The 19,957-nt window shown below is 35.7% G+C and overlaps 2 protein-coding genes across 4 annotated transcripts; both read right to left on the bottom strand.

The window, feature by feature from the left end:
* Positions 1–4: 4 nt before the first annotated feature.
* Positions 5–10,045, bottom strand: mkg-p (monkey king protein). 3 transcript variants are annotated; one of them, XR_011700690.1, is made up of 6 exons: positions 9,931–10,045; positions 9,732–9,846; positions 8,455–8,540; positions 7,971–8,270; positions 6,099–6,222; positions 1,371–1,473 (listed from the first exon to the last, which is right to left on the bottom strand). XR_011700690.1 is itself a non-coding variant. In XM_071585242.1 (5 exons), the coding sequence occupies exons 1-5, from the start codon at positions 9,959–9,961 to the stop codon at positions 11–13; spliced, it is 1,995 nt and encodes a 664-aa protein (XP_071441343.1). In that variant the 5' UTR covers positions 9,962–10,045; the 3' UTR covers positions 5–10. The 3 variants fall into 3 exon arrangements, 2 of the variants coding, with proteins under 2 accessions (XP_071441343.1, XP_071441344.1); XM_071585242.1 differs by lacking the exon at positions 6,099–6,222 and having other exon boundaries at positions 5–1,473; XM_071585243.1 differs by lacking the exons at positions 1,371–1,473; positions 6,099–6,222 and adding an exon at positions 6,248–6,578.
* On the bottom strand, positions 9,963–19,665 carry Tpt (tRNA 2'-phosphotransferase). Its single transcript, XM_071585249.1, has 5 exons — positions 19,544–19,665; positions 19,185–19,436; positions 18,880–19,105; positions 15,052–15,179; positions 9,963–10,073 (listed from the first exon to the last, which is right to left on the bottom strand). Exons 1-5 carry the CDS (start codon positions 19,559–19,561, stop codon positions 10,050–10,052), a joined length of 648 nt encoding a protein of 215 aa, XP_071441350.1. The 5' UTR covers positions 19,562–19,665; the 3' UTR covers positions 9,963–10,049.
* Positions 19,666–19,957: the final 292 nt, after the last annotated feature.

Raw genomic sequence — 19,957 nt, 5'->3', positions numbered from 1 at the left:
CTGGAAAAATTTATTCTTTGAACACCTTATTCAAAATGGTAAGTAAATACCCAATCATTGGTTTGAATGTTTCATTTTGATTACACAATGTAATTTCTACTTCTAAGCATCTAAAATCCATAATTGGTACAAAAATACAATTGACATCAACTTGATGATGTTTTGTTGTTAGTCCTTTGTAAAAGGTATCAACAATATAATTTGTTACATGCATCTCCTTTTCAATGTACTTCATATCATCAGGAAAAGAAAATTCCTTGAATGCAGGACCTCTGCCATTCCACACATGGAAGCATCCGCTCAAATGCAATGTTACTTCACGTAAAATTTTACTTTTATCTTGACCATGCACATCTTCCATTCTTTCCATTTTGGCCACTTTTCTTTTGCATGTATCTACCGGAATCTCTTTTATTTCTTCCTTCACTACAGAGAGTTTAAGAACCTTTTCAAACATTTCTTTTAGTTGAAATATTAATACCTCCACCAACCCTGACATGTTCGAATGATTGATTTTACTTTCTTTGGTTTCAAAGAGGTTACTTGGACTAAATCCCTTCAGTGGTAATATAAGTTTAACACAATTATCCTTCCATGATTCCAGATAAGGAAATTTTATTTTCTTTTGTTGTTGTTGTAATCCAACAATTGTTTGTAAAGTAAATTCACCATCGCCACTTTCTATTTTTTGGCAAACTTCAGCAGATTTGAAGCATCTTATTTGAAATCGGTTCATTACTCGCAAACCTACAGATGCTGTAATATTATGGTTTAAAGAAAACGGATCTAGCACGCACATAACTTTGTCCAACTCAATGGGATCTGCATTCTTCTGTTGGAGAGCAAATTTATACTTGGAGCAGAGGGAATTTTCAGGTGTATTTTTGAAGTGATCCCTTAGCACCACAGCTCCATAGTTCATAATAATTATATTTTTTTCAAATTCAAAGTTTGCATAGAAGTTGAAAAAGTCACCTAATATCTTAATCAAGGAGTTTTTATTTCCATTTCTAGGGTATTTACTAGGATCACTATTAAATCGGCAGTCCCATCCTTGCACCACATTATGAGACTTGCAATTCCTTTGGAGAACTTCAACAGTTGGTATATGACTATTTGGAATTCGCTGAATGTAAAATAAAAATAGCATAACTAGTGCATAACTGGTGAAACTGCCATGACCACAGAGGTGATTCTCTCGGGCCCAGTACTTAACAAACATAATTAGTACCCTTATATTTGAATCTAAGGATAGTAAGAATTTAATTAATTGGCTATTGAAAATGCCTAGGGCATTTTGAAAATTAATGTCACAATTTAATTGAGTGACTTTATGGAAGCACTTAAGAATTGGAACTCGTGCCTTGGGGATAGAGATACATTTGGTGAACTCATAGTTTTTCTGTAAAATCTTCTTCGATAGCATCACTAGATCACTTTGAGAATATTCACACTCGTTCCATTTCCAGTTACCTGAAAAAGACAAAAAGAACCTGCCTGTATACATTGTGGATTATTCCAGTGCCTGCATTTAATGAAATCAGGAATTTTAGGCTTGACTTTGTAGGAAGTATCCATAACGGAAAGAAAAATTGGAACTTTGTTGTTTCAACCTAATACTTAAATCTTATGACCCAAAGAAACCATTCATACACATGACCTGAAGATCATACTTTGCAGTGAAAGTAAGCTTAAAACAATACGTGGAATCAAAGGTGCAATTTTTCTTTCCACTTGCATTAAAAGTAAAATTTGTTGTTGAGTTAGCTTGAAACTTTGATTGCAAGAGAAAAATGCCAAGGGCCGAGAAAGTAAATATGCATTTAGCAAATGAAGTAGTGGGGGAACTCAAAGTTTGCTGTATCGACACACACACTATGGCAGTATCCCTTGAGCTGCAGCATTTGAAAGGTCGCCCCACTGTTTGTTTACAGTAGCAAGTCAAAATAAATAACTCGATGAGAAATCCCACCAAGTGTAAAATCCATTTAGTGATAAGGTTTTTGCTGGCAATAAACTTCAAAGCTGCTGACATTCATCGGGAAGTTTGTGCTGTGCACCAACTAAGAGGTGAGTGAAAGTGTTCTGTGCCAGTGGTGTTGTTAGTTTAAGAGTGAACTAACAAATATCCAAGAACTGGCCATTCATCAGTTCACCTATCACAAGGCTAGGCCCACCACTGCGGTCATCGTCATGAACATTGGTACTGTGGCCATTTTTAAACTGAATGCACCACTGCCTCACTCCGCCTTCACTCATTATTCCATCTTCATACATTTCACAAAGTTTCCTATGAATTTCAATTGGCTTGCGGTTTTTTGCAAGTAATAACCTAATCACAGATTGCAATTCTCTACTCGCGGGATTTTCTATTGCGGCGCACATTTTAACACAATGAGTAAAGCAAAGAACCAGTCCGCACACTACCACAGCAGGTAGGTCAAACTGAGTGTAGGGATTTTTAGACACCAAGAAGGTGGCTCTAGCCCTACCCACCGCCACGGCCAAAATGTGAGTTACTTTCTTGACAGCCCTCATAGCTCTAATAACACAAAAGAAAAGGGTTACAAAAATAAAACTTTTTACCTTAGGCCTTTTTTTATAGTAGGAGTAATATGTTCTGTCCCATAATTATTAATGAATTTTGCCCTTATTGAGTATGATTTATGACCTATTTTTTAATTCAAGTACATGAATGCCTGAAAAACTGGTGGAATGAAAATAACAATGATAACTTGTTTCTAGTGAAATTTTCAAATCATATTCACCCATTATGTCTTACATTTCATTGCTCAGGTGGCATGAATAAATTTGTCATAAATGTTCCTTGTGCACTGATCTGAAGTTATCTTCAACCGATTGTTAATGATCTGGGAAGTGAACTGGCATCTTTTAAAGCAAACATCACTCCATTGTTAAAGTATGTTCATGTTCTGGAAATAAAAGCAGCTTCCTGAAGCTTACTTTAATGAGGCAAAGAGCAGCACATGACAACCACGGATGAGGAAGCACTACTTGCTAAATTTAACCCAAGAAATCCACTTTTCCCCATTATTCAATAACCAATTGAGGTAATTTAGACCCAAGCTGTTTAATAAATAAATTACGTGTGCAACACATGTTACACATTTTTTCATGTCTAATCATGACAATCACTACTTATTGAGATTTAGAAGGATAAACCTTGAATAGAGCAATTTGAACTTTATTATTAATGATAAAATGAGATTGATTTTCAAAGTTACCTTTCCTTGCATTTCATGATTTTTGTTTTCTTGTATTAAAAGATAGTGCACATAAACAATATAAAAAAATAACTTCAAAAACATACATAATTCTTTGAAATGCAGAAATTTCAGGACTTGAACCTGAATCCCCTGGACTTCTGGCAGTCTTTAACCAATTAAGCAATCAAAATGTCCTCTTATTACACTATGGATTTCCAGAGGCTTTAAAGAATCAAGATGTTATGATAAATTACTTGTCATTCAATGTCACAAGTATTAATTGTGGCATTGAATATATGGTAATTCATCATAACGATCTCCTGCAGTTGATTGAATACAATTCTTCATAATTTAGTTTTTATGCATTTTATTATAACATTTCTTATCAAATTAGGAATTCCCAGAAATATAGTTTATTTCTATTTAACACAAGAAGTATTCCTTTCATATTTTGTTTAATTACCACCTACTTTAATTATGGTAGTTAGTTCATACAGCTCACATATATTTTTTTTTCCAACACTTAACGCAAATATCAACCTTGTAGAATATAAATTTCTCTAATGCCTTATTTCCATTAGTTTTGTGTAATATGACACATCCATTTTCACTCCCTGAACTCCAAGCTGACTTGTATAAATACCTACAATGAAGTTCCTCCACATACAGTTGGTTGTTCTTTTGTGTAATTTCCCTCAGAGTGGCTTCCTCATATATCATAATGGGATGGAAATATTACTTCCAAATTCAGGATGTTGTGGGAAATATGCAGAGGTCAATTATTTGACACTTTGATTGAAAACTGAGGTATTTTCATCAACAATGCCCATTTGCTGCTTACCTAAATTTTTTTACAAAAGAATTTTTTCTTCGGTTATACTAACACTGTTGTGGAGAGACCTCAAAAAAATTATATTTTTACACATTTTGCTTTGATAAATCATCAAAATAATACAATAAACCTTTAGGAATGTAGTGGAGTAGCTTATATTCCTGTATTTCTACCTTCACACACTTACTTGGTAGAGATACGAATCTTTCTTGAATGATATGTTCTCACTTAGCTAGTTTGTTAATTCTTCATAGATTCAACCAGGTACAAGGATATAAAGACATTATCCATCTTTACCAAGAAATGGCTAGATAAGGACATGATCTGAAATTCCTCGTACTTCTAGATGGCTATCATTCTTCCCTATGCAAAGGAACTTATATTGCAAGTAAGGAGAATCAATACCTACAACTAATCAATATTTATGATCAAATTGATTCTGGATCATAATATGTAAATGGATTGAATGAGCACATGCATCTGCTGAAAACAGTAGATTATAAAATTATTTTCATTTCTGGTTAGCAGCCAAGTTGGCAATTTTTGATTGAAGTATTTTCCACAGGAAATCAAAGCCAATTTGTCATTCTGCAACCATTAGTGTCTCGTTAAGTTTTCATCAAATCTCATTAACTTCTTCTTTTAACAGAATTGGTTCCTAGGCAATATATCTATATAGGCTAGTAATCTCAAAGAATTGGACCACAAGGTGTGAAGCATTCCTTTCTTGTACATCCAATAGCCACATGGATAAGTTTTCAAAATAAATATTACTAATTCATTAATCATGATGGACCACTATCTTTCAAGGATAGCCCAATTTTTTTTTAGATTCAATATTGATTACGTAATTTATGATCAAACACCACTCACTTGGTATGTTTTCCTCAATAATCATTGATCATGGACTGTGGGTCATGAAGCTTTGCTCAAAATATTTTATTTTTAGAATGTTCTTGAGGCATTCACTGCCACTCCCTCCTCCTATTTACTCCCATGTGGTGAAATTTGGTCAGTAACTTTGTCTCTCAGTACTGTCAGCACTTATCCATCAAGACATGATCAACAAGGCGATGACCTGCAAAGGGCAGTCCATCTAAAACCACAATAAGTTTGCATCCCTATCATTCTCTACGTATAACTTGGGCCTGCTACTTTCTGTATATTTGACCTGCCCAATTAGCAAGTAGTATTAAAGAAACGTGAGGAAGATTTCAAATCGTAAGCTCAGTTTGGCAAATATGTATTCTCAGCATCAACATGAAGTATACATCTGATGGATCTTCTTTGTCACCTCTGCACTTCTATAACTATAGCTAAACCAATGCAACTTGAGTGTCCAAAAAAGTCTTCCCACTGTCTTCCACATCCCACTAACTCTGATGTAGCTATGTAAGAATGTAAGTAAAGTGTAATGCTTATATGAAAGATATTTGAATAAGGTGAAATTCTAAGTCATGTTCACATCTTAAAATTGTCTAGCCATCCATCCAGAACTTAACTTGCTGGAACTGAAAGAAATTATGGAATTGCATTCCACACTTCATTTAAAGTGATAAACAAAACAAAAGTTCTACATGCAAATTGTAAACCAGTTCATTCACCACTGAGAAGATGTGCAAAGAGGAAAGAAATGCAGAGGGATGGAATCAATTCAACAGATGATATTTACGGAAGATAAAAAGGTGAAAAATATTATAATGAAGATGAAAAAATAAAATAGCTCCGGAAAATAATGCAGCAGATTATCAGAAGACAGCAATAAAAAAAGTTTTATTTTAGAGGTTTGTGATGAAAATTAATGTATGGATCAAAATTACCTGTAAGGATATTTTTTGGAAAATAACCACATTGGTAATAAATGCAAGGTTTAAATTTAGCAAATGTAACAATCTCTTGAAATGATTAAAAGTCATGAAAAAAGTCTAATCTCTCTAAAAATACAAACTAGTTTGAAATCATATTTGGGTCAAAATGGTCTGCACAACAAATCTTCTGTTAGGGAGGGAAGGGTAAGACATTCAAATATTATCATGTACCATGCTGAAGAGAGCAATGAAGTGGACTCCATGAAGTAAGAGATTGATGACTACACTCTTGAGCAGTATATAGTAATCCCCTTTCCCTCCTTGGCCTCAACTGGGATGCAGCGGGACAGCTGTGCTGGATGAAAGGGCCAGGAAAGCAGAGTCAATGGGACCCATTACATAGATGGAACTCAGATTGCTGTAGAGAATAATGAAGAAGCCAAGGGACTCTACACCTCCATGTCCACCCAGCAATGCACCCTTTAACACACCCAAGGAATAACAGAAGAGCAACCCCCACCCCCTGTTCTTTTGCAATGACTATGAGTTGGCCATGATATTCCTCATAGCTGAATGACTATTATGGAAGTTTCACCAGAGTGAACTTAAGTATTGTTTGAGCTTGAGGACTCATAAAGTGTCATTCTAGGACTTCAGACCAGAGCCTCACCTCAACCTGGATTAAATACATTCTGTTCTGATGCCACTCGCCTGGGAAATAGAAAACAGGGTTAGGAAAGTGAAAGTTATTCTGTACTTAGTCAACTGATCTTATACGAGATACTTATATCTCGTATAATAAGTTTTGATGATAGTGGGATTAAAGTAAAAAGTGATTACACTGAAGCTGAATGTGAGGATTTCAAGTATGTATATAAATATTAAGAAGATCGAAAGCAGACCTGATAAGGGGAGTGCATGGTTTCAGAATCCATGCACTGCAAAAAATGAGATCTCATAAATTCATTCTCTGTTTATTATGAGAATGGCTAATAACTAAGGTTGATCAGCTGAAATGCAGTACCTCAATCTGGGCACAGTTTATTATTTAAGGAAACTTTGTTAACATTCCCGTTCCGATTAAGTGATGTAGAACAAATTGTGCAGCTACAGGCATGATGTGTAATTTGAAAATATTAATGACTAAATGATTACATTTTTCCACTATATATCCAGTAGAAAAAAGTTATCATTTAGTCATTATTATGGCTGATGTAGACATGATGGAGTTTTAATTTCTGTGAGAGGGTACCTCAATACTAATATTATTAATGCTTCTTTTGATAATACTGAAAAAAAAAAAAAAAATATATATATATATATATATATATATATATATATATATATATATATATATATATATCTATTAATAGTACATAACTCTGCATTATTTCAAAATTTTATTAACTCTCTCGTTTGACTTTCATAATCAAGTTAATACAGTTTACATAGACTTTTAATAGGAATTTGAAAAAATTGACCGTTAAAAGCTGTTATTCAAATATAATCATCTATATACCATTAATGCTTCCTATACACCTCTCATGTTATTTTCAACACTGTACACTGTGTCTGCAGGACAAATAGATATATTATTACATTAAGGCCTATAGTATTCATGGTAAAATGTTGTCTTGGAAGTGGCTTGCCATGAGTCAAAATGGGTGAATTAGAAGTACATAGCTAAACAACGAGGGATTAAGGCAGGCGAGGATACACGTTAACTTACCAATTCAAAGAACTGCAGGAGATGACACAAGAGTAACTTTTAATGGAGTCATCCACTGCTTTGCATTAAAATATTATTCGATGACTCTTAAAATTCAATGTTGCCGCATCTTCTGCAGTCTTTGAATTAGTCTAAGGTAAACAAACCTTTGTATTTAAAACAATGGCTTTAACCTCGAGGACTGTGGCACTGTGTGAACAACTGAATAACTGTGACAATGTACGAATGGTATTTCATTGTACAATCTTGCTCCTTTAGAGCCTCCAAAATTTTAAGAGTGCAAGAGCACTCAGCCGAATATCAAGGGATACAGGTTCGAATCCCAGTCAAGGCAAATGATTTTTACACTTTGCAATTTCTTCATTTTAACTTACCAATATCTATATATATATCCACATCACTTTCCTTTGATGCTAGTCCCGTAACACTTGATCCAAAGGAAATAATTTTGCATCCAGGAAAACAGGGTCTCATTGCCTTTTGTAATGATATGCAAAGTATTTCAACTTTTCTTTTAATATCGATGGCTTCCATTTCTTGAACAAACTTCATAATTTGAGAGTCAAAACTATTGAATGAAAATGTAGCTGCCAAAGATCCAATTTCATCTTTTTCAGATGTTTTAGCCGCTTTGTCTTTGGGATGATTAGTAACTGGCTTAACTTCTTTCTGACCTAAAAATAAACAAAAAAGCCAATTTATGTGTAATACTTTCCATGCATGAGATGTAAATAATGAAATCAATGCAGCTTTTGTATTTTAAGAAAGCTTTCCGAAATGTCTAAGAGCATCCTTATACTCAGAAAAAAAAGGCACTTAAATGTATGATGCTGATCTGCAATATAAAATATTACTTACGAGGATATTGTGGTTTTCGCCGTACAATTTTTAACTTTTGGCCCTTCAGAAATATTTCTTGGGATAACACGTGATCAGCAGATATTCTGGAAATAATTTATGTTGTAGAAGAAGGCATTATCTCTAAATTGGGTAGGAGTTTTAATAAGTACTGCAAAATCCATATCAATTCAAATTTTATCCTGGGTTTAGGAGCAGTAGAGACAAGAAATGTGTGAGATGACATCAATTCATATTCACGAATGTCTTTCATTTATTATCTTTTCTGTTCTTTAAATTTTCCTATTAAGACAAATTACCCTAAACTGAAAATCACCAAGTGACAATGAACTTCAATAATGATCGTTTCCCTGACACTACAGTCTTAAACAGATGCATGCATAATTCAACCATGGGGAGAATCCATGAAATACAACATTTATGCACATACCATAATACAGAAATATTTTAAAGTTGATGCACTGAGACTAGTTACTCATCTTACACATAATTTACATATGTTTCAATTTACAAAACTGAAGGAGAAACACTTTTAAGGCATATTTTGCTTGTTCATACAAGTGGAAGGTGATTGATTTCATAGTCATTTTTCAAAATGCATTGAATTATTACAATTTGATTGGAAGTAGTAAATTGATAAATGATAATGTTCAATGCTGGTATAGTCATTGCTGTTACTGGTGATCTAATAACTTCTGAAATAGCTTGGTGAATTTCATGATTGTTTTCAACATACTATTGGTTTCACCAGTTAAGACATCACCAAGTACTTCAAGATTTGTTCGTATTCATAAGAAACTGATTATGCCCTTACAGGAGAAGTGAGAGGTACTACAATTTACACATATTTAAGTGGTCCAAGGAACTATGGGAGATGCCATCAGTTAAGTAGGTTTAATGGGGATAACCTGTGAAAGCTATAAAGTATTATCTCAAAAAGCTGATAGATCTTTAAGATTCAACCATCAATCAGTATCTAAATTGCATGCTACTAATGTGCATTACCAGATTATCTTCTACATTTGCCTGATAATGATAACTGGTAATGACATCTCATGATATTGGTAGCTCTGAATGACAATAGTGTACATTATAAACATCATATGTAAGACAAAAATTACATGCCTTTTTATCCTTAGGTTGTAATTCACTCCCAGGACATAATATACATGAACTGCATTACAATTTATGCACAGTTTAGGAAAAAATGAGTTCATGAGTAATAATCAAAAGTAAGAGAGCAATTTACAAGAGTTCAAAATGAAATATTATTTTACCTTTCTTTGAATTCTATTATGGCATACGTTTGCCACTTGTTTAGTATAATTTCCTCTATATCACCAAATTCTTCAAATAATTCTTTCAGTTCATTTTTTGTTACTCGATGGAACCCTATATTAAAATAAGAATGATAATCATCAGAAATTAAAGTACCAATCAAATTTCAAATTCTTTAAGAAACAAACAAGTAGATACCTCTTATAAAAATTCCTTTTTCCCCAGACATGGTGCAGATTAATCTGTTTTGTCCTAAACAGCTTATCCAATCTTGTAGTACAATTCACAGCACATTCATACCAATATTTTACATCCTTCTAATTGCTAGATAGGTTTTTGTCCTGCAAACATTTTTATCGAAAGTGAAGAATCAATAACCTTGTAAAACAATAACTTAGGTAAAATATCTCATTATGATGGAATTATATGCTCCCCTCTAAAATTATAGGCTTCAAAAACATATATCACATAGTTTTAAATAAAAACAATTTCCATGAGTATCTTTTTGAAAATGAATACATTACCATGCAACATGGTGGCACCAAATTAATGTTCTCACCTGCCAACCCAGAGGTTGTGGGTTCAATCCCCACCTAGGGCTTCCGTGTTTGTAATTGTCTTCAATGTAATGTTCAGGGTTCAGGTGGAAGAAGGGACTATTAAGTCTCAATCTCACCCAAAATAAGGCATTTAATAATTAGATATCAGCCCATTCTATTGTTTTATACAAATGGTATATAACTTGCACATGTCAATGACCTTTTCATATTTTCCTAAAAGTCCAGGTATCATCTACTGATGCCACCAATATCATTGCCCCATCCCTTAATTTCGAAAATACAGAGGACTTGCTAGACAATCACCTCGCATAGCAAGTAATTCACATAACGAGCAAAAATCTTTTCTAAAACATAACTTGCTTGACAAGATACCTTTTCCATATTAAGTGATGAGGAGAGGATGATTACTGAAATGATTGTGAATCTGCTGCTTCACTTTGAATTTACCACTTGTTCCACTAACTAAACTTGTGTCCAGACATATTATTTGTGATTTATGTGCGCCAAGTTTAGCAGTATTTTTTGCAGTTTAAAAAATTGTAAAACTATGCATAAAAGAAAATTCCAAAAGATGACAGCCATTTAAGTATGAAAATAACTGTTGTAAATGAAAAATGAGAACAAGGTGTGAGCGTGGCTGATTTAGCATACACATGCAATCAGTCAACATCAATGATTTCCACTATCCTCAAGAACAAGGACAAAATTGAGGAGATAGATGATTCAAAGGGAGGGACAAGAACATCTATGCAACAGTTATGTATTTCCAACAATGTTGAAAGGTTGCTTCTCATATGGATAAATGAAAAATAATTGCTAGGCAACACTACTAATGAGAACATCATTTGTGATAAGATGAATGTGATTTTTCTTGGCTATATTAAGAAGATGCCAAGATCACCAATGGCTTAATGAGGAGTGTTTCAGGGTGCTTTGAGAAGTTTAAGAAAAGAACCAGAACCAACAGCATTGTGAGGCATGATGAAGCAGCAAGCTGCAACTCAAAGACAGCAGAAAACTTAATTGGCAACTTCAAGAAGCTTGTACAGGGCGCAACAGGACTTTAATTGTGATGAGACGGGTCTCTTCTGAAAAAATATGCCTAGGCAAACCTATGCAACAGCAGAGGAGAATGTATTGCCTGACCACAAGCCAAGCAAAACTCTAATACTGCTATTTTGTGCCAATGGAGTGCTTTGTGTTGTATGTTCATGCGGTAGTGGAGCATTCTTGTTTGTTGTGTCCTGGCTTGCGTGTGTGTTGGATGGCTTTCGTGCTGCATCCGGGGGTGCAGTTGTTCGTTGATTTATGGTATGTGTGTTTGCATGAGTGTTGGATGAAGGGATTTTTGCATGAGTGTGTGCGCGGCTGTGGGTGTAATTTTCCATATTGTTTTCCACCACTAGCCCTTGCGGCAGCTTGCGAGGTATTTTGTAGATGTAGGTGAATATAAGTGGTGATTTGAAAATTAAACCCCTCCTTATTTACCGTTCAGAAGCTCTGTTAGTCCAAAGTCTAGGCAGATAGAAAGGTGTGCCTCTCTATCTGCCAGTCATTCAAGTCATGTGTTACCAATCTGTCGGTCTTCTGAATCTTTCCCATCTCTCATAGGCAATTGGAAACAGCTTATTGATTAATAGTAAATTGCTCTGTGAGTTGTTTTTCTGTTTGTGAATCATCTTCATCAAACAATGCTTGCAATTCCACATCTATGTACCTTTTTGGCAGTTATCTGTGTTCCTTGTCTGCAAATCGAAATCAACACTTTTGGAATGCTGAAACCATCATCCACTTGTATCTTGCGATGGAGCATACCCACCATAAGCTTCTTGAAGTAATTGATATGGTTCAGCAGCAGTTTTCTTCAAATGAAAACAAAAAAAATTATGCTGTCCGCAAATGCTCTTTGTTTGGTACAACATTCGACAAATTGATTACAGCAACACAACACCATGTAAAAACTTTCTCAATTTATCACTCGAGTGTGTCTGACACTTGTGAATGGCATAACAAAATAGCATCAGCGTCAAATCTTTATACCACAAACTGCATTGGTGCATCATCTGTCATCTGCAATCTGCATTTCATACTAGCACACCTGGTATGTCCATTCTTCTGGGTTTTCAACAAGTGCATTGGCTTCAGTGTACAACAGTTTCATTGATATTTCATTCATCATCGTTGGATTGAAGGTGAGAGACTCAGTTCAGTTTTCAAAGGTATTAACTTCCACAGTTTCACAGAAGTGAGTCGTTCACCTTCAACTTGAAGATTCTGATTAGATTAGTCAGTTCAATTTAAGGAAGTTTATTTCCAGAGTTGCACTGTACAGATAAAACATTGCTTCATAAACTATATGAAAATAACAACAACAACCAGGAATCTCAGTTGTACGAACAATTCCTCTTCAGGGATGAATGGAAAGAGAAGGTGATACAAAGATGGCAATAATGGCAGGATAAAACAGGCAGACCATAACATTTAGGCCAACTTTAAAAAGGCCATACTGTCAAATTGTTGCTCTTTGATTGGCCACTTTTGGAGAGCATTGTCAAGTGCTATGGAGATGGTAACCATCATATCTGTTGAAATTTTCAGGGTCGACAATTTCAATAACTTCTCTTATTAATCTAGGATAAAGTTGATTTCCCTTGATGATCATATTGGCATCTTCAAACAGAATGTCATGCATAGGATATATGCTCCTGGATGGCCAACAGTTTGAAATGTTTGTTCTTTGTCTCTCTCTGATGTTTCTTCATGCAAAATTATTTCTATCTGCATGTTGGGGCATGATTTCCTACACTTGGTAAACACCTTCATAAAGATCTTGTGGAATTTTGCCCTTGGGTCCAAGAGTGCACCTGCTATATTCTTCATGTGGTTAAACCTTCTGACAATGTCATGTTTCCCTAAGACTCTGGCAATCTTATCAAATGTTCCTGAGATGAAGAGGATAGTGGCATAGTCTTTGGTTTTGATTAGTCTGGCACTGGTTTTCTGACTCAAGTGCCTGTTTTTGGATTGTATCTTGCCTGAACTCTTCTTCCCTGTCGGTCTTCTTCAAGAACATCTCACTTTTATAGCCATTCCAATGCAGAGTATTCAGGAGATGCTTCTTTTCTTTTGCTATTGAGTCGGCATTGGAAATAGCATTTAGGTAGAGGTCAGTGTGCATCTTCTTTCCCTGGACGTTGTGTCCAAGAGTTCCATCGAACTATCTTCTCACTGATACATCGAAATAAGGGAGTTCAATGTCTTTGTCTTCTTCAATCATGAATTTTATGGTTAAATGTTGATGGGTCACAGGAATTTCTGGAGCTCTTCGACACCATGTGCAAGAAGACAAATGTATCATTGATGTATCCATACACCTTAGCCACATTTTTGGTTTCTTGTCATACAATGAAAGAACTTCTCCAATTCCTCCATTAATTGGTCTGCCACGGCTGATAATAGCCGCAGGCCCATTTGTTTGATCTCTCTGTTTGTTTGCAATTATCTCCATTCCATAGGAAGTAGGAATTCCCAAGTCCATGCTAGAAAAGTTCAAGAAAATCTTTAGGAACTCCCTTGGAGGTGAGATATCTGATGATGTCCATGGATTCTTCTACTGTTGATTAACTTTCTATGAGATGCCATTCAAGTGCATTTAGTTCTTCAGAAAGAATGGTGTCGGACCAACATGATGCTGAAGGATCTAAGCCAGGTGTTTGGAGAGTTGGTAAGTTAGGGCATCAATCTGACAGACTATACAACACTACGCCACTAGACAGGATTACCTACATAAAGCCTTCCAAAATCTGAGTCCCTCACCTTTGACCAGAATACAATCAAAACTGTGATCTACCAATCCTAATACACATGGTGAAACCCTAAAAGAATGGAGATATCTATGACCCAACACTGCAAAAACCTGCAAAACAAAATCTGCGGTGCCTTTGAAAGTTCTGCTTGTGCTTACCTCTGGTGAGTTTTACTCACACTTAACACATCGTAACTATTCTTTTCTGAGGCTTCCCATCTCACACATCTGTCATATAAAATTAAAAAATAAAATAAATTTATATCAGAATGATGGAAATTGAACATTTTCTGGAGCTATCTTCTCCCACTTTCTCAGCAAAATTGCCTCTTATCTCCCCCTGCTCCCAGACCACTGATGGCCAGTGACCTTGACCAAGTGAGGGGTCAAGCATCTGGGTCCTAAAACACCATCCTATGATCTGCTGGCTACCCAATCAATCACCTCTTTCTCAATCTCCTCATCGTTTTTAAAGGGCCACAAGTTGACACTCCCGCATGCACTCTAACGGTTCTCTACTTTGGGGCAACACACATGCTTAATCCATTAATGCTTACCCCACCACCACATTCCCTAGGTCCAGAGATTTGCCTTCCTTCTTCCATGGTCCAGTTTTCTCTCATGATATCCCTCCCTCTCCTGCCCACCCTATGTATTAAGCTGAAGGTTTCAGAATGTTGCCAGAATATACCTTATTTAGGTGAAACACTGCATTTAGTTGAATAGTGTAGTAAAATGTGCTATGCCTGTCCTTTCTTAGAGAATAATGCCTTGAAATTCTTGAAATATAATTAATGATGGCAGGTGAACATGGTGAATGTGTAATTTAATGAATAACAGCATCTAAATAGTTATTGTGTTCAGTGGAAAATTTATCAGCAGTAATTATAATTTATGCTGTAAAGCTACTATAAACAAACTTGTGACTCTCTGAGAATATTTAGGTATATTTACCAAATGCATTTTAACAGCTGCATGATGAACAAATTTCACTTCTTTGAAGTAAGTTGGCTGGATCACTCCAAAATTATTACCAGGGCTCAAAATAACACCATTGGCAGACACAAACAATGGTATTTTATCTGAAAAACATTACAAAGATACAAACCAATTACCCATCAAAATTGCTAGATTATTAGTGCTTCTTCATAGAATTACAAATATGTAACTTATTGAGCAACTGGCAATACCAGTATTATTAATTCTATTAATTTAATTTTGTATCTTCTTCTATCAGAAGTTTGAGTAAACAGAAACCTATCTTACATGACACATGCAGGAAAACAATCCAAATTTTTAAGCCTTTGCATTTTTAAAATTCCACACACACAATTCATTTAAATTTATATATGAAACGTTTTGTTCTTGAAATTTAATTGTTTTATTTTCAGTGAATTTTTGGGTGAATTTCAGTAAACAACCATGCATTTCAAAATAAAACAGAAGAATAAGTGTCAAAATTAGCCTAAATAAGCAGCACTACATTTGCACAATAAATGGCCAATAACAAGTGATTGAAGAACATTAATCCGAGCCATATAAAGTGATTGACATATATGAAAGACATGTGGATTGATATAGTAGAGATCATGGGAATATTAACACATCATGCAAGAGAAGTTTCTCAACCTGGTTTCAAAGAATGGTGAACATGAAATGCTGTATCTAGATGGAAGGGATTTCCATGCTGCCAGGTTTTGTATTCTGTTGTAAATGATGACCATGATAAGTGAAAAAGCAAGCCCTAATATCCAATTTGTATATGGCCCACCAGTGAACTCTATGATTAAAACTACTTTTGGAGTTCCTTTTGTGAGAGATTTATAAGCCTGTTTGTAACATTTGGACCTTTTACTGTTATTCAAAATATCAGTTATTAAAGTAGAATTTTCCTCCCCAAAGACTGCATCCTTCACATGGTTGAAGGCTGTTGAATGCTCAGATGCTCCCAAGTGTTGCCATTGTGGGAGTAAAAATAATGGCTCCTGGTATAGCCACCCATGCAAGACAGGATGAAAGGTAGGAGCCAGAGAACAGGCAATCCACGAAATGTTTCTCTTGCAGTTAAGGGGCAGCGACGGCCCAGTGAAGTGGCCATTTAAGTGATGGTGTCATGCTAAAAATACTAATGAGGAAGGCAATGGGGAATCCCCTTAAGCTTCAGCCAGCCTACAAGGCAAAGAAAACATCTTCCCCAAGCCCATAACATTATCAGCGAGATAGATATAGGATGGGAATCAATTAAATAAAACTAATTGCAAGCTTCATAGATTTTCAAGAATTAGGAAGGCAAATTTAAATGTAAAAATTGGAGGACATAGTATACTGAAACTGGCATAATAGTTCATCTGTCTAAGAAGTGTTTTAGATGAATATGGTAAAGTATCAGGGACATTAGAAGAAGAATGATGTTCACCAATGACGCTTTAGCGAAGAGGAGGGAGCTAATGAAAATGACCTTGTGTAAAGATGTAAAGAAAAGATTAGGTAGTTACAACTTTGATATGGAGTATACAGAAGGGAAACTAAGTAATTGAGGCAAAAGAATAAGTGTAGATTTTCACAATATGGGTGTATTCACAATGGAAAAAGTAAAATAATTGGAAAAGTACACAAATGAGGAAGTACTAGATAGAGTAGGGGAGGAGAGAGGGTAATTGGTAGAAATTTAAACGAAGCATGAAAAATGGATGCAGGGCATTCAGAGTGACAAAAATGAATGCTGTGGATGCATGCTGACCTTGCGTAGTAGCTACAGTTAGACAGGAGATGACACAAGGCCTCTGGCTGACCTCTGCACCTTGCATCTACCCCAAAAAAGAGGTGTTGGTACAAGAGTGTATTTATGACAAACGACATGCAAAAACGTTTTGGAGTGCATACATACAGAACGTCAGAAGGCATTATCTCCACGTGAAGAGATGTCCATTTCTTTATTTTCCACTTAGAATACAAATGCCTCTGGCTGTACTATCTTGAGGTGCAAAAGGATATGTGGACCATGCTGTACCCATCAATACTCTGTTGTGGAGACAGTCCAAACTCACCAGCTCTCTGTAACCTTATATTTCCATGGGAGATACAATTTGGCAATGGAAGATTTTGAGGGAAGACAATGGTAGATGGTCATAATTTTCTTCATGTCCATCAAGGTTTAGTGGCTTGTTAATGTTTCACTTTATGGTGCTGAATATCTAAACCAGTCAGAACCATGGCAATGTCCATGTTGAGAACCATGGAATTGCTAGACAATGCAATTGACCACAGATGGATCTGAGGGTCTCTCCGTACTTGATAGTGCATCTTTCCTTCACTGTTTTCACCTCCTGTATTCAATGGAGGGGTATGCCAAGATATTCATACAATTTTTTGCCTTTTAAGTCTGTAGTGTCCCCACAACAGAGTATTCCTGGGCACAGCATGCTGCATGGTCCACATCACAGCCCTATTGCATCTTGAGAAAGTCCAAGGGAGTGCAGGCACAAGGATATTTCTATTCCAGGAGACAAACGGGGATGAATGTAGATAGCTCAGAGAGGGGACATATTTGAAAATGCATAAACCTAGCACTGACTTTGACTTCTCTATGCAAGTTTATTCAGTGTGTGATGACGGTTATCTTAAAGTGCAAGTGACACATTGTACCTTAGGTATGAAAAAATGCCCCGATGTTTTGTAGTCAACCACATATTAGCTAGATGCTTGTTTCTTCTGCCTGTGATCTTAGTTTTGAGTTAGCTAAGCTTATCTGCTTTGCTACCCTCAAGAGATGACATTAAAGAAGAAAGCCAATGTTTTGGCAGCACAGACCATGCTGTGGACCATTCAGAGGTCTGAAGCCCCTGTAATAGCCTCATCAAGAGGACTGAGAAAGCTGTTTTTCCCTTCTAAAAATCTTGGAGTGAGTATTTCCGTCTGCACATTGTCTCACCACAGGATTTAGTTCATTGTCATTATGAGTTGAGAATAATGCTTTTATTCCCTCAAGATGTATAAGAATGGCAATGAAAAAGGGGAGACAGGAAGTGCTATGAAATAGCCATCTTAAAAACGTTAGCAAAGGAAGACTACGCATTTCTCCCATTAAATGATGGAATTACCTAATTATTAAAAAACTTATAGATACTATACCATGGAACTGTTCATATGAGTAAACAACAAAACTTTTAACTAAATGAAAGAAATCACTAGTTGCACACCTCTCAATGCATGAAAGCTTATACTAAGATATGTAATACAGAACAATTTCAGCTGAAGTAAAAATGAACTGTTCTATTCTGAAGGGAATTAGAGGGTGTTTTACAGAAATTTCTTGCGTGAGGACGGATGCCTCCGAAATTAAATCCAGCTACCACATTTTTGGATCCTAATTTCTTTATATAAATGCTAAGTGTTGTTCCTATAAAAACAAGTTATCGAGGAAGAATGAAGGGAAAACATCAACATGCTGAATTACCCGATTGTTTATCTGCAAAAATAAAAGAAATTTGTTGTTTTAGGCGTACCTTTATGGCTTTTACACAATATATTGAAATAAAGGAACTAACTTTGTAATTCCACACACTTCATTTAAATCACGACCTAGGTTTCAGCGTTGGTAGTCATCCCCACTAAACTCACAAATGATAGGCAAGTGCAGCAAAGGTACAATGTTAGGGAAAAGATCTGGATGTCTGCATCACATAAAGCAATTCTGTCACGGCGAAGTTCAGCATGCAAAGTTAAATCTCTAAGTACATTAACTACAGCCGTGTACAATAGGCATGCAGTATCTAACAGTACCTTCCAACAACTTCTGTACGTTCATGAAGATCACCACTTCACAATCACTTCTAATCCCGCTCGTCACTTTGAGATCACCAGGTACCCCAGGGGCAAAGTGTATGTGTGTCCTTCTCATGCGACGGAGGCCTTCATTCTTTATTTTATCCCAGAATCTCAGGTAAGTACCATGAACCACCTCGGTCGAATCATTACATTCTAAAGGAATGAGTTGAAGGCTTGGAACCTATTTCGTAGCAAACAACTTATGTTATAGTCGTTAGTGTTTATCATTGTACAAACGCAAAAAATGTTTCGAAACTTACACTGATTGAATGCCCTTGATTTGCCTTTATTTCAAATTCGTTGTTGGTAGGATTACGACGAATAGAAAATCTTTGTTTGTCGTTCTGATCAACTACTCGCTGAATATCAGAAAAGGTGTACTTCCGAAAAGATTTATGATTTAGAACGCTACTTACGCTAACGAAGCCTTCGTCAGAAATATTCAAATTTTCTTTACGAGCACCGTGGCGTAACAACCAGGATAGTGCCTTGCTTAAATGAACATCATCCGGCTGAAATTAAATACAAAATAAGGCTACAGCACTTATTAACACCAGTTAACATTTAAGACGGAAAAAGTTAAATTGAACAATTCTACGACGAATAGGGAATCACCTACTCCTTTGGCGGGCAACATTACATCAAATAGTGATCTGATTTTTTCAAAAAGAGTAGTTTGGAGCACTTTCAATTTCGAACAACAAGATTTTAAAATGGTTTAGAGTACCTGATGAGAGTAGAAACATACGAAACTCACCGATCGAAAAACGGGGAAATGCGAACATAATATTTTGAAAATTACATAAATTGCCTCGTCGTAGAGCAAAAAATTTGATTATAATAAAGCTAATAAATTTTATACATTGAATTTTTTGCGTTTTACGACACCTAGCAGTTAGATTTTCTTCCCTAGCTGTTCTAATAACAGCTCCTGTTTTTGATACTTCACGCATGACATCTATATCTGGATTATTTGACGGGGAAAGAAATACCACAGTCCATACACATTGCCAACATAAAATATTCGCTTAAT

This window comes from Hetaerina americana, unplaced genomic scaffold, assembly GCF_022747635.1.
Source record: "Hetaerina americana unplaced genomic scaffold, ioHetAmer1.1.p SCAF_2, whole genome shotgun sequence".
NCBI classification, from domain to species: Eukaryota; Metazoa; Arthropoda; class Insecta; order Odonata; family Calopterygidae; genus Hetaerina; species Hetaerina americana.
The sequence above is the reverse complement of the archived record's forward strand: the minus strand, read 5'-3'. Positions and strand labels throughout refer to the sequence as shown.